We start from the raw sequence: 20,776 nt of genomic DNA, 5'->3' as shown, positions 1-20,776 counted from the left end.
GGGTATATTATTCACCTATATCAATATTATTTAATAGATTTAAGCGCGAATTGATAAGTGTTTGTTTTTCACTGTAAGTTCATGAGAAATGTGATAAGTGCTTGCTCATTGAAATGTGTATAATTCATGAAACAGCCTCCTAGCAGAGGGTTAGTGCTAACACTCTGAAGACAATAAATACTACCATGGCACAAAGGTACCCCAAGGAAGTAAAAACATAGGGATAAGATGGAGTGTGAGGCTTTACTACAGGTAGAAAAAATGTATAAACTAGATTGCCAAAGAGTCATCTGCTGATCATTTCTAGGTTTGTGTTTCTACCTCTCTACAGCTTTCTAACACCAATACATACCAATGGGGTTTAATGGCTATATTTATTAAGTGGTGCTATGTCATAAGACACCTAGCCCTTCTAGGTGGGTTAGAGAAAGTTTCAACAAATCAAGATCAACCTATTTCCTGCTCTGCTTCTTATGACAGATGAAAGATGTTTAATCCAGATATACTAGCACTTAAAGAAAATGTGTAAACATTAATAATAATTTCTCTTTTAAAAAAAAATCCTAAAAAGTATTGAAGACAGGAAAAATGAGAAAACATAAACCCAATTTCTCCTTAATCCAATTTAATTCTAAATAAAGCGCTTCTACAGAACATTTGGTAGCAGGAAGGTTTGAAGTGACAACAACACTTTGATGCCTTCTTTTTTCAGCTGCAATATAATTCATGATTATTTCTAATTCGTATTATAGAACTGTTGCCCTGTACTGTTATTTTACCATAAACATTTTATTTAATGCGTAACTTTGGTAAAATCATGAGCTATTGACATTTATTCTTCTAGTATTATGTGGTTGCTCTTCTGTCTCAAAACTTGTATGTATATCTTTATTTATATCGTGCCCGACATCTACAGTATGTACATAGCTCTTCATTTCCAAAAGAAACCAAAAAACGCAGCTGAAACTAGAGTTTTATCTTGTAAATGTTGTCGTTTAGTAACCCCCTAAATCTGTGAACCACCATCCTGTGTATGCACCGAATGTGAACTTCTTTGTATGTCATTAAGATGCATGCTATTCTCACATTTGCAGCTTTATGAAGTCCTCCTTTTGCATTTGCTCAGACTTGTACTACAATTACATTATTTCATCTAAAGTCTTCATTCTCATACTTGCAGGCTCTCAAGGTCCTGAGAACAGCAGAATTTGCTCCTTTTGTTGTGTTTATTGCTGCACCTACAATTACTCCGAGCATCAGTGAGGTAAGCAGATTTTGTGTATTTTCATTGTGCCATAGTAAATAAGACTTTTTATTAAAAAAAAATATTTACGTTTTGCAAACCTAAACAAATAAAAATCTTGCCAACAACCAGCAAAATATTTGATCAAATAAAAGAATATATTGACAAGTGTGGACATTGGCAGGTGGGGGCGGGGCAGGTCGCAACAGATCCAAAGGGCCCTGTGTGTCAGTCCATTACAAATTGTTTAGTAACCGTTTTTCAGATCCATAATCTATCGCTTTTTCTAATTTCTCACATATCGGTAGGAACACAAAACAAGTCTTATCCATAATGCTGCTAGATTCAGAGTGCGCACCATTTTTGGGTAAGACTTTCACAGTTGTGATGGTGACTGGTAACTTTAACACAGTTCTAGTTTTCAGCTGGAACGTCAAGAGCTGCTTTGCTAAGGCTGCCTTGGCTCATCCAGACTTCCTCCATCTCTGCTCCAGGAATGCGCAGCAACATATCCTGACCTGTCTCAAGCCATCATTTTTTTATCCCCATCGGCGAGCTGGTGGCAAAAATGTTCACACCCTGCATCATTCATCCTGAGAGTTTGTCATCAAGTATTTATCTTTCAAAGTGTACCAGCTACAATCAGTTAAGAGACTATGTCACATAGTTTATTTTCTGGGGGAAAGGGGAGTATCCAGGACTTGTCGAAACCCTCAAATGGCATGCTCTAGCCCCTTTAAGTAAATATAAAACCAACCGTAAACTTATCTCCTAAAGTATAAGGTACTAGCCTAAAACTATGTGTGTACAGTACGTCTCAAAAACAGGGTGGGGGAGGAGGGTGGGAATTCATAGAAGAAATAAAGTCTACACTGGTAGGAGAACAAATATATTGCTAGCTGAAAGGTGTGTATAAAAATACTTCCTTTATTAATAATTAATTAGTACAACAAAGGTTCAAATAAAAATCCCATCAATAGTAAGCAAAAAATACATTTATAAATATCCTAAATATGGTTTTTCATATTAAATTAGAATAATTTCAAGAGCACAAAAAGTTCGTTATATCCTCACAGGCTGGGGGGGGGGGGGGTCACTGTATAATACTGCTCCAATGATGTCACTTATATACTGTAGGAAGATTGGTACTCACATGCGACCATGGGTATCAACGTCTCGCATCAGCTCCATTGTCATGAGGCAAACACTCCTTCCCCCTCTCCCAGGCACCTTTTTTGTATACATGAATGAGTAAAATATATTTCTTTCTCAACATGTAATTCTCCCTGTGGACCTACCTAAGAGGGCTGAAATTTTAAGGCACATGAATACATTGAATTGATTTTCAGTTGCAATAAGCATGTGTTTGTTTACATTTGTTCGCAAGAATATGGGAGCAATTACCAAGTTGTAGTGATCATTACTAACATAAAGCATTGGTTAGAAAATCACAATAGCCAGTCAATGCATTTTTAGGGGTCCTTTGGGGGAAAAAAATGTCCACGTCAATATTTTTTAGTAGACATTGCTGGAAGATGTCAAAACAATCTGAATAAAATGTGTAAAGGAAAGGTTGTGTCACTGCATCTTTATACCGCATTATAGGCAGATGTATTTAGGATTCTCCAATATTAGTTTTGTTAACTCATTCTCTCTAAGTACAACAAGCTTTAGATACTGTACGTACACCACATTTTTATTTTGCAGTACCATCACTTTCAGATGACATAAGACACGTCTCTTAACATTAGTTTTATTCTGCATGTATATTCTTAAAATGGTGAATAAAATTAAATCGTTACTTTCGTTTTCCTTATTTTATCACTTTTCTCCATTAATTGTTACTACATTCATTCCTTTTTGTTTTCTTAAACTACAACGGTTTCTTTTCCTTTTACCTACACATTTTTAAATTTTACTAAGCTTCCACGGTGGTGCAGAAAATTACCTGTAAGTACCAGACAGAGATTTAAACAAAATCTATTGCTACTTGTGTAGATTTAGATTAGTTAGACGCTTTTTAATTTACTATGTCTGTTGCTTTTAAAGTATTTTGTTTACTGTGGCATAATTTAAACACGACCTACCAATTGTGGTTGCATTTTAAAAAAAAGTTAATATTTCAAATATTAACGTACTGTTTTAGGATACTGATGATATATATATATATATATATATATATATATATATATATATATATATATATATATAAATAATAAAAAATAAACTTTACCTACATTAGGGTTTAAACTGTAGCTAAATAGAGATAAATTAGAAGGTGCACAATGGTTTATAAATAGAGATTAGAAGGTACACATTGTTCCGTAGAAATTGTTTTAGGTGTTTACTTTTCATTACTGCTTATTACAACACCCAATGAATACTGGAAACATTCTTGAATGTTGTTCTTTACATTGCTCTGAAAGTTCCACAATGAAAATCAACGATCCTCTTGGCCTCTGCCAACTGTAGTCTCCAAGGGTTTGTCCCCACATCCAGGATGGCATGCTGCATTTTCTTAATACACATTCCTTTCCTTATTTCACTTTTTTTATTGTATTGTATGTCTTTATTTATATAGCGCCATTAATGTACATAGCGCTTCACAGTAGTAATACATGTGGTAATCAAATAAATAACAGAACATGGGAGTAAGTGCTTTAGACATAAAAGTAACATTAAGGAAGAGGAGTCCCTGCCCAGAGGAGCTTGCAGTCTAATTGGTAGGTAGGGAGAATGTACTTAGACAGTAGGAGGGAGTTCTGGTAAGTGCGTCTGCAGGGGGCCAAGCTTTATGTATCATGTGTTCAGAATATCTACAGTGCTATTCATATGCTTCTTTAAGCAAGTGTGTCTTAAGGTGGGTCTTAAAGGTGGATAGAGAGGGTGCTAGTCGGGTACTGAGGGGAAGGGCATTCCAGAGGTGTGGGGCAGTTAGTGAAAAAGGTTTAAGGCGGGAGAGGGCTTTAAATACAAAGGGGGTAGAAAGAAGACATCCTTGAGAAGAACGCAAGAGTCTGCATGGTGCATAACGAGAAATTAGGGCTGAGATGTAAGGAGGGGCAGAAGAGTGTAAAGCTTCAAAGGTGAGGAGAAGAATGGAGTGTGAGATGCGGGATTAGATCGGAAGCCAGGAGTGGGATTTCATGAGGGGAGATGCTGAGACAGATCTAGGAAAGAGTAGAGTGATTCAGGCAGCAGCGTTTAGGATAGATTGTAGGGGAGACAGGTGAGAGGCAGGAAGGCCGGACAGCAGGAGGTTACAGTAATCAAGACGGGAGAGAATGAGGGCCTGAGTCAGAGTTTTAGCAGTCGATCAACAGAGGAAAGGGCGTATCTTTGTTATATTGCGGAGGAAAAAGCAACAGATTTTAGAAATGTTTTGAATGTGAGGAGTGAAAGTGAGAGAGGAGTAGAGAGTGACCCCTAGGCAGCGTGCTTGGGCTACTGGGTGAATGATCGTAGTTCCAACAGTAATGTGGAAGGAGGTAGTAGGGCCAGGTTTGGGAGGAAGTATGAGGAGCTCTGTTTTAGCCATGTTGAGTTTAAGGCGGCGGAGGGCCATCCAGGATGATATAGCAGAGAGACATTCAGAAACTTTGGTTTGTACAGCAGGTGTAATGTCGGGTGTTGAAAAGTATATTTGTGTGTCGTCAGCATAGAGGTGATAATTAAACCCAAAAGATGTTATTCGGTCACCTAGAGAGAGTGTGTACAGAGAAAAGAGAAGAGGTCCCAGGACAGAGCCCTGGGGTACCCCCACAGAGAGATCAATATTGGAGGAGGAGGTGTTAGCAGAAGAGACACTGAAAGTACGATGGGAGAGGTAGGATGAGATCCAGGATAGAGCTTTGTTCCGAATACCAAGAGTATGGAGAATGTGAAGGAGAAGAGGGTGGTCCACGGTGTCAAATGCTGCAGAGAGGTCGAGTAATATGAGCAGAGTGTAATGACCTCTGTCTTTGGCAGCATGGAGGTCGTCAGTTATTTTAGTGAGGGCTGTTTCCGTGGATTGAGCAGTGCGGAAGCCAGATTGTAGAAGGTCTAGGAGAGAGTAGGTGTTGAGAAACTGGAGCAAGCGAGAGAATACAAGACGTTCAAGGAGTTTAGAGGCAAAAGGCAGGAGGGAGACAGGTCGATAGTTAGAAAGACAGGTAGGGTGAAGCTTGCTGTTTTTGAGTAATGGTATGAATGTTGCATGTTTGAAGGAGGATGAAAAGGTTCCAGAGCAGAGTTAAAAATGTTAAAAATGTGTGTGAGCGTTGGGATTATAGTAGGAGCAAGAGGTTTTAGGAGATGGGAGGGAATGGGGTCAAGAAGGCAAGTGGTAAAGGGAGAAGAGGCGATCAACAGCGACACAACCTCCTCTGAGACAGTGGAAAAAGAGTCAAGGAAGGCAGGAGGAGAGTTAGGAAGAGGTGTAGGATGGGAAGAAGAAACAGGGGATGTTCTGACGTATGGATTCCAACTTTTCCTTAAAATAGTCAGCAAATTCCTGTGCGTAGATGGAGGAAGGAGAGGCAGCTAAGGGTGGTTTGAGTAGAGTATCAAAGACAGAGAACAGTCGGCGTGGGTTAGACTTGTGCATGTTGATTAGTGAAGAAAAGTAGGCTTGTTTAGCTTGCGAGAGGGCAGAGTTGAAACAGGATAGCATACATTTGTAGTGAAGGAAGTCTGCGAGAGTATGAGATTTCCTCCAGAGGCGGTCAGAGGAACGAGTGGAGGAACGCAGCATGCGCGTGTGGGAATTTAGCCAGGGTCTAGGGTTAGAAGGGCGAGGACGCAGAGAGAAAGCGGGGCATGTAGATCAAGAGAGGAGGACAAGGCAGCGTTGTAGTTCCTGACTAGGTTGTCAGGGTCTGTAGCAGAGCTGAGAGAGGAGAGGGAGGAGCGTAAAGTGGACTCAAAGTCAGGTAAGTGAATAGAGCGCAGGTTTCTGCAGAACCCGGGGGTAGATGGAGGGGGAGAAGCGAGATAGAGAGGATGAGGTGTTGGTCAGAGAGAGGAAAAGGGGAAATGGAGAAATCGGAGAGAGAGAAGTTTTTAGTGAAACCCAGGTCTAAGTAGTGGCCATCCTTGTGGTTGCTGGCTGCAGTCCACTGTTGAAGGCCAAAAGAAGAGGTTAGAGAAAGAAAGTGGGAATCCCAAGGGAGAGAGGGGTCATCAATGTGGCAATTGAAGTCCCCAAGGAGAAGAACAGGGGAGTCAGAGGAGAGAAAGAAAGAGAGCCAGGATTCAAAGTGAGAAGGCAGAAAGGGGGTGAGTAGAGGTAGGTGGGCGATAGATGACCGCCATATGGACAGGGAGAGGAGAGAAGATCTGGACAGTGTGAGCCTCAAAGGAAGGAAAAGCAAGAGATGGAGCAATAGGAAGGGTTCGGTAACGGTAACTTTCATATTTGGGTTAACAAAAATAATTAGCTGCCTTATAATGGAATTTTATTTTAGAAATTGTCATCTGCTTGGCTTGCTAGTATAATTGGTAATATAAAAAGCTTGCAACATTGTGTACATCTTTCTCTGCAAGGAAAGGCAAATGAGTGTTTGAAAAGTACAGTAGTAACATTTTATTTCTGTTTCTGCTGAAAGGGTTTTTAAAGTGCAAGTATAACATAAAGTGAAACTGTATAATTTTAATAAAATAAGTACCTCATATGTTTAATTATTTTGAAACACTTATTAGACTTGACTGTTGTTTTTTTTAATATAATCTTTCACTAATTCGATTGTGAATTTATTGTGCACTTATCGTCCACTACAAATAGTGTTGTTCGAGACAGTTTATTTACACTTTGCTTTTACACACTATTACTTCATAGCATACACTTTAGTCATTAATTTATCATATATCAATATATAACTTTGAGTGTGTTTAGTGGTTTTATTTAGATTTTAATTATTGACTTGCAAATTACAGTATTTAAGCAACAGTGTTTTTTTCATAATTGAAATTGGGAAGCAATATAATTGTTAACTCCCTCTGGTTTCTGTGAAATGTACTTTTTCATTTGCCAGTAGAATTAAAGACAAAGTAAAGGTGGTCGCTTGGGTTTTGCAATAGAAACCTAAAACTTAATAGCTTTTTTTTTTTTGGCTTGCTGAAGTGAAACTGACCCGGTAACCATTTTTATTTCCAGGCAGAGCCCCAAAAATGGCACATTTAAAAAGTAGATTTTTTTTCGAAACAGGGGAATCTCTGGAATTAACAATAGAGAGGTTTAGCTCCAGTGGTTCCAGTTCTGATTGAGATTACAAAACAAACTTACAATGGCTGTTTTTTTTTAAATTGTTTTTAAATCACTGTAATGTTTTAGGGACGTGTGATGTTGGGGGAAATGATGGCTATTTGTCAGTGTCCCAGCTGCAATGTGGTGCAAATCAAAACGGCAAAGCATTTATTAAAGTTAAACAAAAGTTCCAATGGCTTTTAATATGATTATTCTCTCTGATACGTGTAGGGCTATCCACCAACTTGGCACATTTCCAGTGAAATGGTTATGTATAGTACTTGCTTTTTTCCTTCATAGTAGATTACATAAGCAATACAGTATAATCAGGTCTGTTTTCACCTATTGTGCTATTATGCAAGGAAGTCCAATTTGCTGATTTAAAGCATGTGTTCTGTAAGTCTCTTGCATGAAAAATTATTGTCTAGCCAGTTACGTACTGTAGTACCATATTTGAATTTGATTCAATATGATCATGGAAAAGTGGCTTTTGTTTATGCACTTGCATACATTGCCTCCTTGCATACACACAGTTGTGTTATAGAAAATGTACAATATGAATATTAAAGTATCGTTGTAAGTTAATCCTTTCAGTAACAGAGGAGCTTGTATATTGCTCCACTGCCGAATGCCTGGCGTCGAAGATTGAATTCTTACCCAAGTGTATACAATTTAAGCCCTGTAGAGAAAAATAAAACACATTATTCATGTTGAAAGGCATCACATATATTTTAACTACAGAGTTAGACAAGAAAGAGTTATCATGTAAATGTAATTAAATCCATACAAGAAATCAGCGGCTTTATTAACTATGTAAATTAAGTAGGTACATTATGTAGTAGAGACATTTACTTCCAAGGACCCACATAAGAAAGATTTTGAAGCTCTGAATCAAACAATGGCACTTCAATGTAAAGTACTGATTTTAAAGGGTGTGACTATTGCAGTCTGAGAAACAAGTGATGCTGAACATTCGTGAGACATGATGGGGGAATTAGTATTCTCGCTACGTTATCAAGTGTGTATTATATATTGAAATACATGGACATGACCTGTTAATGAGCAAATTGGTTAGTACTAAATGGTGGTATTCCTGCTATGAAGTATTTTGGCTTCAATGTTTACCTTCTTAGGTCCAAAGTGTACTAATGGCCGTGACATGTTTGAAGGGTTACATCTATTTTCTTGACCAAATTCTGACATACAGTATAACCCTATTTAAGGCTCTGTGTCAAATAAAATCAATATACATCAGGTCATGTACAGTAAGTTCCAACTATACAACCATAATTTTTTTTTGTTATCCAATTTTTTTAAAAATAAACCAAGAACTATCGGTTTACATGAAAAATGCTAAACTGAAAAACACAATGTAGCTTTTATAATTTATGTAGTGTGATGCACAATTTATTTGTTTATTTTTAAACAGTCTCTCGAAAATCTTAATTTGGTTAATTCTGAAACTTTTTGACAATTTGGCATATTGGATTAATAATAATAATAATAATAATAGCATGTTCTTGTATAGCGCTGCTAGTTTTACGTAGCGCTTTACAGAGACATTTTGCAGGCACAGGTTTAGCCATTTAAATGGTAATCTCTCCTAGGATTGGAAACTGTGCCTATTACACAAGTTTAAGGTGTTTACATCTGGTTAAATGATGCATTTGTCCCAAATCTGACGACAAGTATTATTTTGAAGATTTTTTTTTTTAACATTAGTTTATAAACATGGTGACTTAGACTTGGGGGAAGAGGATAATTTCTCCATTAATCCTTTTGTGTGAGGCCACTGTGTCTTTAGCAAGTGCTTACCCAATCAAAGACCCCTCTCTCGGCCTCCCCTTATCTATATTGGATCTCTGATAAGGACTGGGTGACATACTATCCAACGGTACCTATTTAGCAGGTAAACTATATTTTTTGTGTCATGTAAGACCAGCTGTACCCAGGTCCGGCCTTAGCCTTTGCGGGGCTCAAGTCGGCATTCTGGCAATGGGGTCCCCTCCTGTGGGAAATATTAAGGGTACTTACCTTGAAGAGCGACTTTCCTCCGGCCATGTTGCGGCGTCATGATTTCACGACGGCATGTGATGTCACGTTGCCATGGCAATGCATCGTCGTATGACGTTGTAGTGTCATTTGATGTCAGTCACCATGGCAACGTGATGCTACTGGACGACGGCTGCTCCAGAGAAGATAAGACCCCCTCTCAAAACAAACATAAAAACACATACACACACGGATGTCTCGCTCTCACCCTTGCAGCGAAAAGTGGTCCTGCCTGTCCGGGGACCCCACACTCCCTCCTCCATTCCCTTCCGTCGGGCGGAAGTTGATACCAGCGCCGACAGGAGGGGGGAGTTAGGCCCCCCCAATGCATGGTGCCCAAGGTGACTTACTTGCCGTGCCCTAAGGCCAGCCCTGCCATTAAATATAACTTTTTGGTGTGTGTGGTAAGCTGAATAGGTTAGGGGACTTCTATTGCTTGGAAGTACCTCCATTTAGCATGAGTAGATGAATTACAGATGTAGCCAGAGAGACTTTCCCTGCTGCTGCTGAAATGTGACTACAGCCAAGTCCAATAATAGAAAAGGGATCCCCCGCAGTTCAACAGCAGCTTGTACCTTCCCCATAGCCTTGTAGAATTTTGATTTATTGCAGCAACTTTAAATCACTTTAAATGGGTGCACTCCTTCTAATAATGATACACTTATTAATTGCCTTATATACACTCCAATTGACCCAGTTGCAGTACTAGTTTGCATATATAGCCTTTGATTGAGGTAGATATTTGAAAGAGGATAGTTAATTAACAATTTAAGGAGTGTGTACTGTATAGTGGTGGACTGACTGGTCCTGACTTCTCCCTAATTAGAGACTACATGCCACAAAAAAAAAGACACTTTTGAAAAAAATACGGTGTCTACATAGTTTATATAAAAATGTTATTACTTTAACTTATTACACTCAAAAATACTACTAAAGAAAGATCCAGATCAATACTGAATGGTGATTTGATAATATATATATAAATGCCAGTTAAAGAGGAATATTTCAGTCAGGTTCTTAGATGCTGGCTGAAAGCAGACTAGTTACTTTATTATTCTCGATATATTAGTAAACTATTGTTACAATTACAGGCTCAAAATCACTTCAAATAGTGTAGCCTGGTGATATCTCCAGATAATGGACTTTGGCCATTATGATTGTCAATTTGAAAGTATAATTATGTGGCTAATACCTTAGTTTTGTGAAAAAGGTGTGCATTTCTATTTTCCTTAATTGTATTTGTAGTTAATGATCGTTATGCTAAATGAATATCAGCATGTTATTTTAGAAGTCCACTAGTTGTTTAATGTATGTGAGGATATAATGGTATAGCAGATGTGGGGAGCGCAAACCATACAAAAAAGAAATGACAAAACAGATATCAATAGTAATACTGTATAAAATAATTTGACATCTAATGGAATACAGACATGCAAATACATGCACGGACGGGGAAAGAAATGCAAGTAATGCTAAGACATAGACTTACACGTCCCTGTGTAAGTCTGTAAGATACAGTGTATCTTGAGAATCCTCTCCAGCTATCAACCACGTTAAGAGGTACGAACGAGGTGAGTAAGTGGTAACAAAATGGCACGGTGTACTATGAAATATATAATCAGACTCACACGGCCATGTGCGAGTCACTGCATCAAAGATATCTTTAAAATCTCCTCCACGATCGAACCGAGTGCACTACCCCAGTGATGGTGCAGGCGTAGTAACGGTGGTGGAAAAAAGGCAATGATAGCAAATAAATGTGTATTATTACTCACACGGCCATGTGCGAGTCACTGTCTCCAAAGGTTTCTTTGGCTCCTGGGTCTGCTGTGTCTGTCTCCTCGCAGGAGACAGTGACTTGCACATGGCCGTGTAAGTCATAATACACATTTATTTGCTATCATTGCCTTTTTTCACCACCGTTACTACGCCTGCAACATCACTGGGGTACTGCACTCGGTTCGATCGTGGAGATTTTAAAGATTTCTTTGATGCAGTGACTCGCACATGGCCGTGTGTGTCTGATTATATATTTCATAGTACACCTTGCCATTTTGTTACCACTAACTCACCTCGCTCGTACCTCTTAACGTGGTTGATAGCGGGAGAGGATTATCAAGATACACTGTATCTGACAGACTTACACAGGGACGTGTAAGTCTATGTCTTAGCATTACTTGCATTTCTTTCCCCACCGTCCGTGCATGTATTTGCATGTCTGTATTCCATTGGATGTCAATTTATTTTATACAGTATTACTATTGATATCTGTTTTGTAATTTCTTTTTTGTATGGTTTGCGCTCCCCACATCTGCTATACCACTTACCACAAGGGTCCAGGGAGATTCTCTACCGAGTAGAGCTGCATCCAGATTAATCCGGGCCAGTATTAATTATTATTTATTATACCTATTTTCTGCTTGACGGCATCTTGCGTTTATATTCCAGTATCGCCTTAAATTTGTTTGGGAAGCGCCCCAGTTTTTTCCACTGTCATGTAAGCATACAATTCTTCCTTGTTAGGCCGCGCTTATAGTGCGCGCGACGGTGACGCAACTGATGACGTCGCCTGTAACGAAAGTTATACTTTAACTTTCAGCTATGTCGCTGGTGACAGGGTGATTGATTAATTCAGAGGCTGTCATGTGGCGACAACCTCTGAAAAATCTAATTTAACCCGCTACCAATTTTCCAGATGCGACGTCGCTCCGTCGCCATCGCGCTTACTATAAGTTAATTGTTTTGTTTTCGGACAACTTTGCGTCGCCATCGCCGGCACTATAAGCGCATCCTTAGTATTCAATCCACAAAAAACGGCATTCAGTAGAAATTACATACAAGCTGAATATTCCATACATTGCAGCAAAATTGTATTATGCTCAATTGCAGGTTCAGAATTACTTCAAATAGCATAGCCTGGAAATATGATTAATGCATATCTCCAGATAATGTACATTGGCCATTATAATTGTCAATTTGAAAACATAACTAAAGAGATAATATCTTCTTTTTGTGAAAAAAAGTGTGCACTTCTATTTTCCCTTGATTGTATTTGTAGGTAATGATAAATATGCTAAATGAATGTCAGCCTATTTGTTCTAGAGATCCACTAGTTTATTAGATACATGTGAAGATATAAGCATCCAACTCATCCTTGTTAGGCCAGGTCCTCACTGGCTACTGCAGCCCCCACTGTGGCTGAAACTGCAGGGACAATAGCCGCTGCACAATGGGACCGGGCCCGCTGCGAGGCGGAGCGCTGCGCCGACAGTGACTCCTGCTCCCAACAGAATTGAGAGCAGGAGTCGCGACGGAGCGCTAAGCCACGCCCCCGGCAGTTCAGCCAATAAGGGCGAACCTGCCGGGTGACGTCACGGCCGCGCCCCGTCACATTCCCCCCCTCTCCTGTCTTTTGGTCTGCAGCTCCCTGCAGACCAGGGGAATCGGCTGCACGCGCCGCCAGTCTCGCTGACGCGCGTGCAGAACAAATACTGCGGCCGCAACCTTAGGATCCAATCATCCAAAACGGCATTCAGTAGAAATAACACAGAAGCTAATACCCCCATCCGGTGTATCATTCATTGCAGCAGCACTATAACATGCTCATTGACATTGTCCTTCAAAAATAATTTGCTGCTGATTGCAATTTCACTGTTCATACAATGCTGAAGATTTGATTAAAAAGAATACATATACCATGTTGCTCTCAGGGAGAGAGTCGCGTCCTAAAGGTACGCGTGGTGTGTCCTCCCTGCTTCCGATGGATCATTAATGATTAAGGCAGCGTTCCCTAAAGCTGTTTCACCGTAACCACGGCTTTTTCTGGGGATACGTAACCACGCTGGGAGACGTTGTTTTGTAGCGTCCCCATTGCTATGGTGATGGCTTAGGCCTCGGGCATGGTCAGCGCTTGGGCGCTGACCCGTGCTGAGGCGCGCTGCTGCTCGGCAGTGAGCTCCTGCAGCCGCAATGAGAGCGGCTTTAGCAGGGGCTCACGCACGCGTGCGGAAGCGTGTGTCTTATGAAAATTTTAAATTTTCGCGCTCATGGGAGCGCAGGGCCGGTCACGTGAGCGGTTTGCCCAATGAGGGCGAACCAGCTCCGTGACGTCACTGGCCCGCCCCCCCGCCCCCGGACGGCGCGCTAACCTCAGCCTCAGCGCGCCTCCGCACGGGCTGAGTCACCATGGACTCAGCCTAAGGCCTCGGGCATGGTCAGTGCTTACGCGCTGAGCCGTGCTGAGGCGCGCTTGCACTTACCTGTGAGCCCCTACAGCCGCAATGAGAGTAGGGGCTCGGTCTTAGGTAATTTTTAAAATCACGCGCTTGCCGGAGCGCAGGGCCGGTCACGTGAGCGGTTCGCCCAATGAGGGCGAACGAGCTCCGTGACGTCACTGGCCCGCCCCCGACACGCCCCCAGACGGCGCGCTGTCTAAGGCCAGGAAAAGCACCCGCTTTCCCTGAGCCTCAGCACGCCCGCCGGAACCCTGGGCGAGGCCTAATGCTTCACTTCGTTTAGTCCTTTTGGTAACATGGTGTTTAAATTAAAGATACATTTTGCTTCCCTTCAAAGCAATTTTTTGGCCCAGTCACCTCTACGTATATATGGAAATAGGCGATCTATGCCCTGAAAATAGAGCACGCCTATATTGCCTGCATGTTGTTCTCTCACATGTCTTGAAATTGGTGCATAATGTGAATTTTTAATGGATCCTATATGTTCCAGAACCCTCCTTCGCAGCTGTCTGCGTTTTGTGCCCACATACTCTGCCCAGGACATACTTGAAAACGAGAGGTAACTCTCAATGTATTACTTCCTGGTAACATATTTTATAAATAAATACTGTATTTGAGACCACATTTACATGTAATCATATAGATGACGCCGGCCGTTTTACAATAGATCCTTTGTGAAAGATCCTTTATTTTGATCGGTTAACCAATTACTCGTACTTTGTCCCTTTTTCTGGAAATGGCTATGAACTATTTTATCTATTTTATTCGTTGAATACAATTAAAGGAAAATAGAAGTGCACACTTTTTTCACAAAAGGAAGATACTATCTCTATAGTTATGTTTTCAAATTGACAATTATAATGGCCAATGTACATTATCTGGAGATATGCATTAATCATATTTCCAGGCTATGCTATTTGAAGTAATTCTGAACCTTCAATTGAGCATAATACAATTTTGCTGCAATGAATGCTACAATGTATGGAGGTATCAGCTTCTATGTTATTTCTACTGAATGCTGTTTTTGTGGATTGGATACTAACAAGGAAGAATTGTAAGCTTATATCCTCACATACATTAAACAACTAGTGGACTTCTAAAATAACATGCTGATATTCATTTAGCATAACGATCATTAACTACAAATACAATTAAGGAAAATTGAAGTGCACACCTTTTTCACAAAATGAAGATATTAGCCTCATAATTATACTTTCAAATTGACGATCATAATGGCCAAAGTCCATTATCTGGAGATATCACCAGGCTACACTATTTTAAGTGATTTTGAGCCTGTAATTGAACCAATAGTTTAGTAATATCTTGAGAATAATAAAGTAGCTAGTCTGCTTTCAGCCAGCATCTAAGAACCTGACTGCAGTATTCCTCTTTAACTGACATTCAGTATTGCTCTGGATCTTTTTTTTTTTTTAGTATTTTTTTTTAGTGTACAGTAATAAGTTAAGTAATAAAAATTTTATATAAACTATGTAGACACCGTATTTTTTCAAAAGTGTCTTTTTTTTGTGGCATGTAGTCTCTAATTAGGGAATCTGCTGCAAGCCAAGAACAAGTAACCGATCCTTGGTTCTGGCCGTAGGTTTAACCCCTCCGGCCCCTCCCCCGCTACGCCCCTGGCAGCTCTTGCAGCCAAACAGGTTCGGGTGGCCGCGCCCCCCGGTCACCGGCTGTAGCCGCCCAATTGGGCTAGGCATGCTTTATACTGACACTGGGTCAATTGGAGTGTATACAAGGCAGCAAATAAGTTTATTAGAAGGAGTGCACCAATTTTAAGGGGTTTCTTTATGTTGTTATGTCCTTGTGTTAATTATCTGTGTAAATACAGTGATAACTCTTTGAAATTAAACTACAGTTGGCCATCCCTGCAATTTGACATTAAACAAAAACTTTTGTTTAGTAAATCTCGACATTGAGAACTAAAGTTTACAAGGTCAGGTGTTCTCTCGCCATATTGGGATCGAACATATTTTTGGGTTGACTCATAAATCTAACGTGCATATACATTTATAACTTCACAAAACATGGCGTATATGAGGTCACAGAGAATACGTTTGTGGCTATCAATGAGAAATGTGTCATTCTTCAATTAAAAATCAATTTTAATACTGTGGGTTTTTTTTATTTTTCTGTGATGAGATCATTTAATTTCCAGCTACCTGAATGTAACGGCCTTTCCAGTTTTTATTTCTTAAGGCTTTTCTAGAAGCTTGATGTTGATTGCTATTTTCAGTTAAGATCCGTAAAATTGTATCCTCCTATTTCATTTATTGTATGCCTTTAACCTTTGATACTGTACAAGAATTCCCAACACAGACAGAAAACAAGCGATTAAGACACACAGGGATATCTTTGCAGATATGAGGCATAATGAGACAGAAAAAAGAGTGACATAATTATTTACAGAAAGTGAGTTGCAGCATAAGTAACTGATAAAGAAAGACTACCACACACACAAATAAGTTAGTACACAGGGAGAAACATTGACAGAAACCTAGAATGCCAAAAGCTTCACCCATTCCATAACTATTTGCTGGTTCAAAAAAATAATAGGTGTTTGTGTGTGCATATATATGTAGCACAAATGTAAATATATGTGTGTATACCCTTTAGTCCATGCATCAACAAGAGCTGTGGGTAAAAGATTAAGGGGATGCAATTTAAATAAATGTTTGCGCTGTATAAAAATGATTGATTTGGCTAAAGCTTAAAGAAGCATCCTACATACCTTGGTTTCAAAGCATATTACTGAAGATACACTTTCTTAACTGTGCACTGTTCATTAATGATGTTGGTTAAGGAAAGTGAAGAGTGCTTAAAAAGTGTTAACTATTTTTAAAGTGCTTAGGTTTCTGGTGTCCTAAAACATGACATGTGCTGGTTCCGTAAGTTTCATTCTGAAGTTTGTGACGAAAGTTAGAGGATGTTCAACTTTTTCAACATTTTAATGGTGTAATACCATCATTCAAAAGTAATTGTGGAGTAGTCAACAATACCAATTAAATGAATTTTGCGTACTCTATTTATTGATCTATATTAATAGCAATTATTTATGTCACTTTTGTCTTTTTAAATCACTTTGCAGGATGAGTCCCTTCAACGCCTGCAGAAGGAATCTGAAATCCTCCAGAAAACATATGCACACTACTTCGATCTAACGATTATCAACAATGAGATTGATGAAACCATTAGGCATCTGGAGGACGCCATTGAGCTGGTGTGCACAGCACCACAGTGGGTTCCAGTGTCCTGGGTCTATTAGACCACTTTCAAGATAACTGTCAACATTTTATTATTACTTCAAACAACCTCGTGCAGTACTTGGAGAAACCTCTATTGCTGACATTATGTCAACCGGTCTTGGCCCCTAGAGACTACCTACTGTACATGTAGTGTGACCTAAATTTATAATTATTGTCATGTCCTAATAGATGGAAAGAAAACAAAAACAAAATGTAACGCTAATTTAAAGAGACAGTATCTTTTCTTCTTTTTGTCTTCTAGATTATATTAAAATGTACCTTTTTAAAATATATGCATTATTCAATCCTTTGGAATGTTATATTTTTGGAAACCATAGCTTTTTGTTTCAAAGGCCTCTGAAAACTGCACAAATGATATGCTGCTTTCTATAATCTATTTTAATATTGGGAACATTTGATTGTTACTTTGGTATGGGCGGAACACTACATTCTTTTTAAAAGTCTTACTTCAATAATTGGATGAAAAAGCTCTCTTTTATTTATTAAAATAAAATAGCCTGAATCTATTGAAAGGAGAAATTCCACATGTTCTAATGGCCTTTTTCATTTTTTATTTCCTTTTAAAAAGAAAAAAAGTTTACTACATACTAGATTTATTTGATACTGTCTCTTTGAAGAAATTTGTTAACACTATAGAGATTCGAATTTGGGTCCTAATGCATGTGGACAGTCGCAAGCGTTTATACTGTTGGTGTATCTGTGTTGAACAAAACTGTAACCTACTTACAGAAACATACATTCCGTTCATGGGAGATCGTACCCAAGGGAATTAAATACAATTATTATAACCAAGTTGTAAACCTATGCACATCCCTTGCATTTTGGGCAACTTTATAAAAAGAAACTGATTTTTATTATTAATCATGTAGTGAAATGTGTTTGTAATTTTGTCTCAATTTAATTTGTTGTAAACGGGGGACGGTAATGACTGATTTTGCCATTTCTGATTTGTGTTGTCTGAGAGTATTAACGTTTTAATTAAGTTGAAGCACAGAAATGCTTTTTTTTTTTTTTTTTTAATATGTATGTAATTGTTAAAAACAAAAATGCACAAGTTTTAAGAGTTCTGTGCAGCAAAGTTTGGGGACTTCTATAAAGTGAATATTCCTTAAGCTCTGCAAACAGCCCTGTAAATTCTTCAACAAAATGGTAACTGAACTATAGTCTGACCAATATTTTTTTTTTAAATATACTTCCTTTTATGTGTTCAACAATTATATGCCTTTGGGTCATTCATTTATTCACTGATTTGTTAATGTGGCTGGGAAATAAATCTGTCTTACTTCTGGTGACACAGTGGATGATTGTATAGTTAGTTGTTTGTACAGTGCTTTCAATAGTATGTCTGGTTGTCGGGAAGTTCTTCATGGGTTTTGTACCCTTGTCTTCTCAATTCTCATTGTTTCCATTGGCTCAGTACAATCATTCTAATGTAAAGCACAAAGTGTACATTTTCAGTCACAGTAATAAGGCATACTCCAGTTGCCAGAAGAAAATACTCTTGTAGTCTTCAGTTAATATCAAGAGAAAATTAACTTGGGTGAAGGCAACACCTTTATTGGTAAATGTGGTTTCTTTAGGTAAAGTCGTTCAAGATCACTTCTGTTAGTCTTAATGCTTCAGTTGGAGATCTGGAAGGACTTCTAATTAAGGGTAACCAGTAGCACGTCGGTCCATCTTGAAAGATTTAATTTACCACTAAACTAATAAAGATGGTGTCTTTAGCCAACTTTTTTTTGTTCTCCCTAAAATTATTGTAACAGTCTGTTAAAATTCGATATATATTTTTGATTTTTAAAGTCTTGTGTACATAGTGTGTGCAATTTACAAGATCACTGTACAATTTCATAAGGTACGCATGTGCAAAAAGAAAATTATAGTAATTACAATTGCATTTCTTTTTGCTCAATCTCTAGGGCGGTTGGTTAGAGCAAGTCGCCTGGTGGACAATGGTGTTCAAGTGGTTAACAATATCACCTAGACCAGGCCTGCACAACTCCAGTTCTCGAGCCAGTTCTCCAGTTCACAACTGAGTCATACTGAGCCACTAATTGAGCCAGCTGTGCTGAAGTAGGGATATCCTGAAAACCTGGCCTGTTTGTGGCCCTTGAAGACTGTAGTTGTGCAGACCTGACCTAGACTGTATAACTATAAATGAACATGTATATTTTACCTCTTCTATACTCCTTTGCCTCTTCTATACAAACTGAATTTCAAAGCAGTGGTGTATTAGATGTACCTTTCAACAAGCTTGCAGCTGCACAGAATGTCATGGCTGAAGGCTGCCTCTAAATGGTCCCATCTAAAATCGTTGCTTTCACCAATACCCAATTTCTGTAAAAATACAACTTCTTTAACCTTTATTTCATTAAACAGCAAAAAGCCAATCGGCGTTCTTAGGCAGCCTTCTGAATGTGGCCCTAGCAGCCCCTTGCTATTGAGAATTAAAAAACAAAACAAAAAAAACCACTTATTTGTCTTACAATTAATTCTCACTGAAAAACACCATGTGAAAACAGCAGACAAGCTTTTTATAATTACATATTATGCAGTAGGGGCTCATTGAAATAGGAGCGTAAGAATTGCCTCATTGGGAATTTGCCTCTTTAAATATAAAGGTATCCTGCAAGGAAGTATCTAGAATATATTTTATTTTTTCATATCAATTACATTATCTAAGATCACAGCCTCTCCTTGAAATATAGTCGCGTTGGATGGAGAAGTTACTGGTGCTAAAAAATCCTAATCATTAACGCTGCTGCTAAGCAGATTTCTTATTTAAAAGGACAATGTCAACTTTTTTTTAATCTTCCTATTTTTTCTGATTTAACAGTTGTTTTTTTTAATTGTTTGTTTTCAGTGCTTGTTAAATGACACAAAGCATTAAGGTTTAGTTATTTTTAAATGTGCATTAATTCATTAATTCTACTAATTTCATTGATTGCTTGCACTGACATATTTTTGGTGATAATTTGTCATTGCATTATTCCCAGTCTGGATTTACGACTGCTTCTGAGATCTCTGAGCAAATTAATTTAAGAATATTTCTTTACTGACGTGAACTTGAATCATTCTGCTTCATAGATCAGAGTCTAAATATACAACAGTGTCTGTTTTAATAATCAGGCGAAAGCTTCCAATTTGGCACACGGGTAACATATTTTACACCCGTCTTTGAAGTAAACTCTGGTCCTGATTGGGATTAAATTTCTATGTGAAAAGCATGTACCATGGACTTTAGCAATTTTGGGTGAAGAATATAATCTGGTATACTAGTTTCAAGTGTTTATTAAGGCCTAAAGGAAGAAAGCTGACACTGTAACTTTTTGTAAGATCGGGTACTTAGAATTAAAACCAGGTGACAGATATTTGTAAAATGTTATCCCTGTGTTCATTTTTCTGTACACTGTTGTCTTTTCATAAAAAAAATATTGGTGATAAAGAGATTGCATACTTTGAATGTATTAGTATGTTGTTTGAAATTGTACTGTAGGTAATTCAACTCCAATTCAGAATGAGTAACATGGTCTCAGGATATACATAAAGCACAGCCAGAATGAAAATATGAAATGTACCTGTTAAAACTATACGCATATAAGCCAACCATAAAAAAGAGTTTCAGAAAACTTAATTGAGACTTTGTATAGTAAACATCAGAAAACCCACAAGGGTACTTTTTAATTTCACGATATAATGGTAAATCATTTGGGAATTTTGTCTGATCTGGTTTTCAAAACCC

The 20,776-nt window shown here is 38.6% G+C and overlaps 1 protein-coding gene across 5 annotated transcripts in view; it reads left to right on the top strand.

Moving 5' to 3' along the window:
* Positions 1 to 20,501, top strand: part of CASK (calcium/calmodulin dependent serine protein kinase) — a 569,868-nt gene extending 549,367 nt beyond the window's left edge. For all 5 annotated transcript variants that reach the window (XM_075589720.1, XM_075589721.1, XM_075589718.1 and 2 more), the window contains 2 exons: positions 1,181 to 1,264; positions 16,860 to 20,501. In XM_075589720.1, the coding sequence (XP_075445835.1) occupies positions 1,181 to 1,264; positions 16,860 to 17,036 (261 nt within the window). In that variant the 3' untranslated portion in view covers positions 17,037 to 20,501. The remainder of the gene's footprint in view (positions 1 to 1,180; positions 1,265 to 16,859) is intronic.
* Positions 20,502 to 20,776: the final 275 nt, after the last annotated feature.

The sequence above is a fragment of the Ascaphus truei genome, chromosome 3, assembly GCF_040206685.1.
Source record: "Ascaphus truei isolate aAscTru1 chromosome 3, aAscTru1.hap1, whole genome shotgun sequence".
NCBI classification, from domain to species: domain Eukaryota; kingdom Metazoa; phylum Chordata; class Amphibia; order Anura; family Ascaphidae; genus Ascaphus; species Ascaphus truei.
This window is presented reverse-complemented; position numbering and strand designations above follow the sequence as displayed.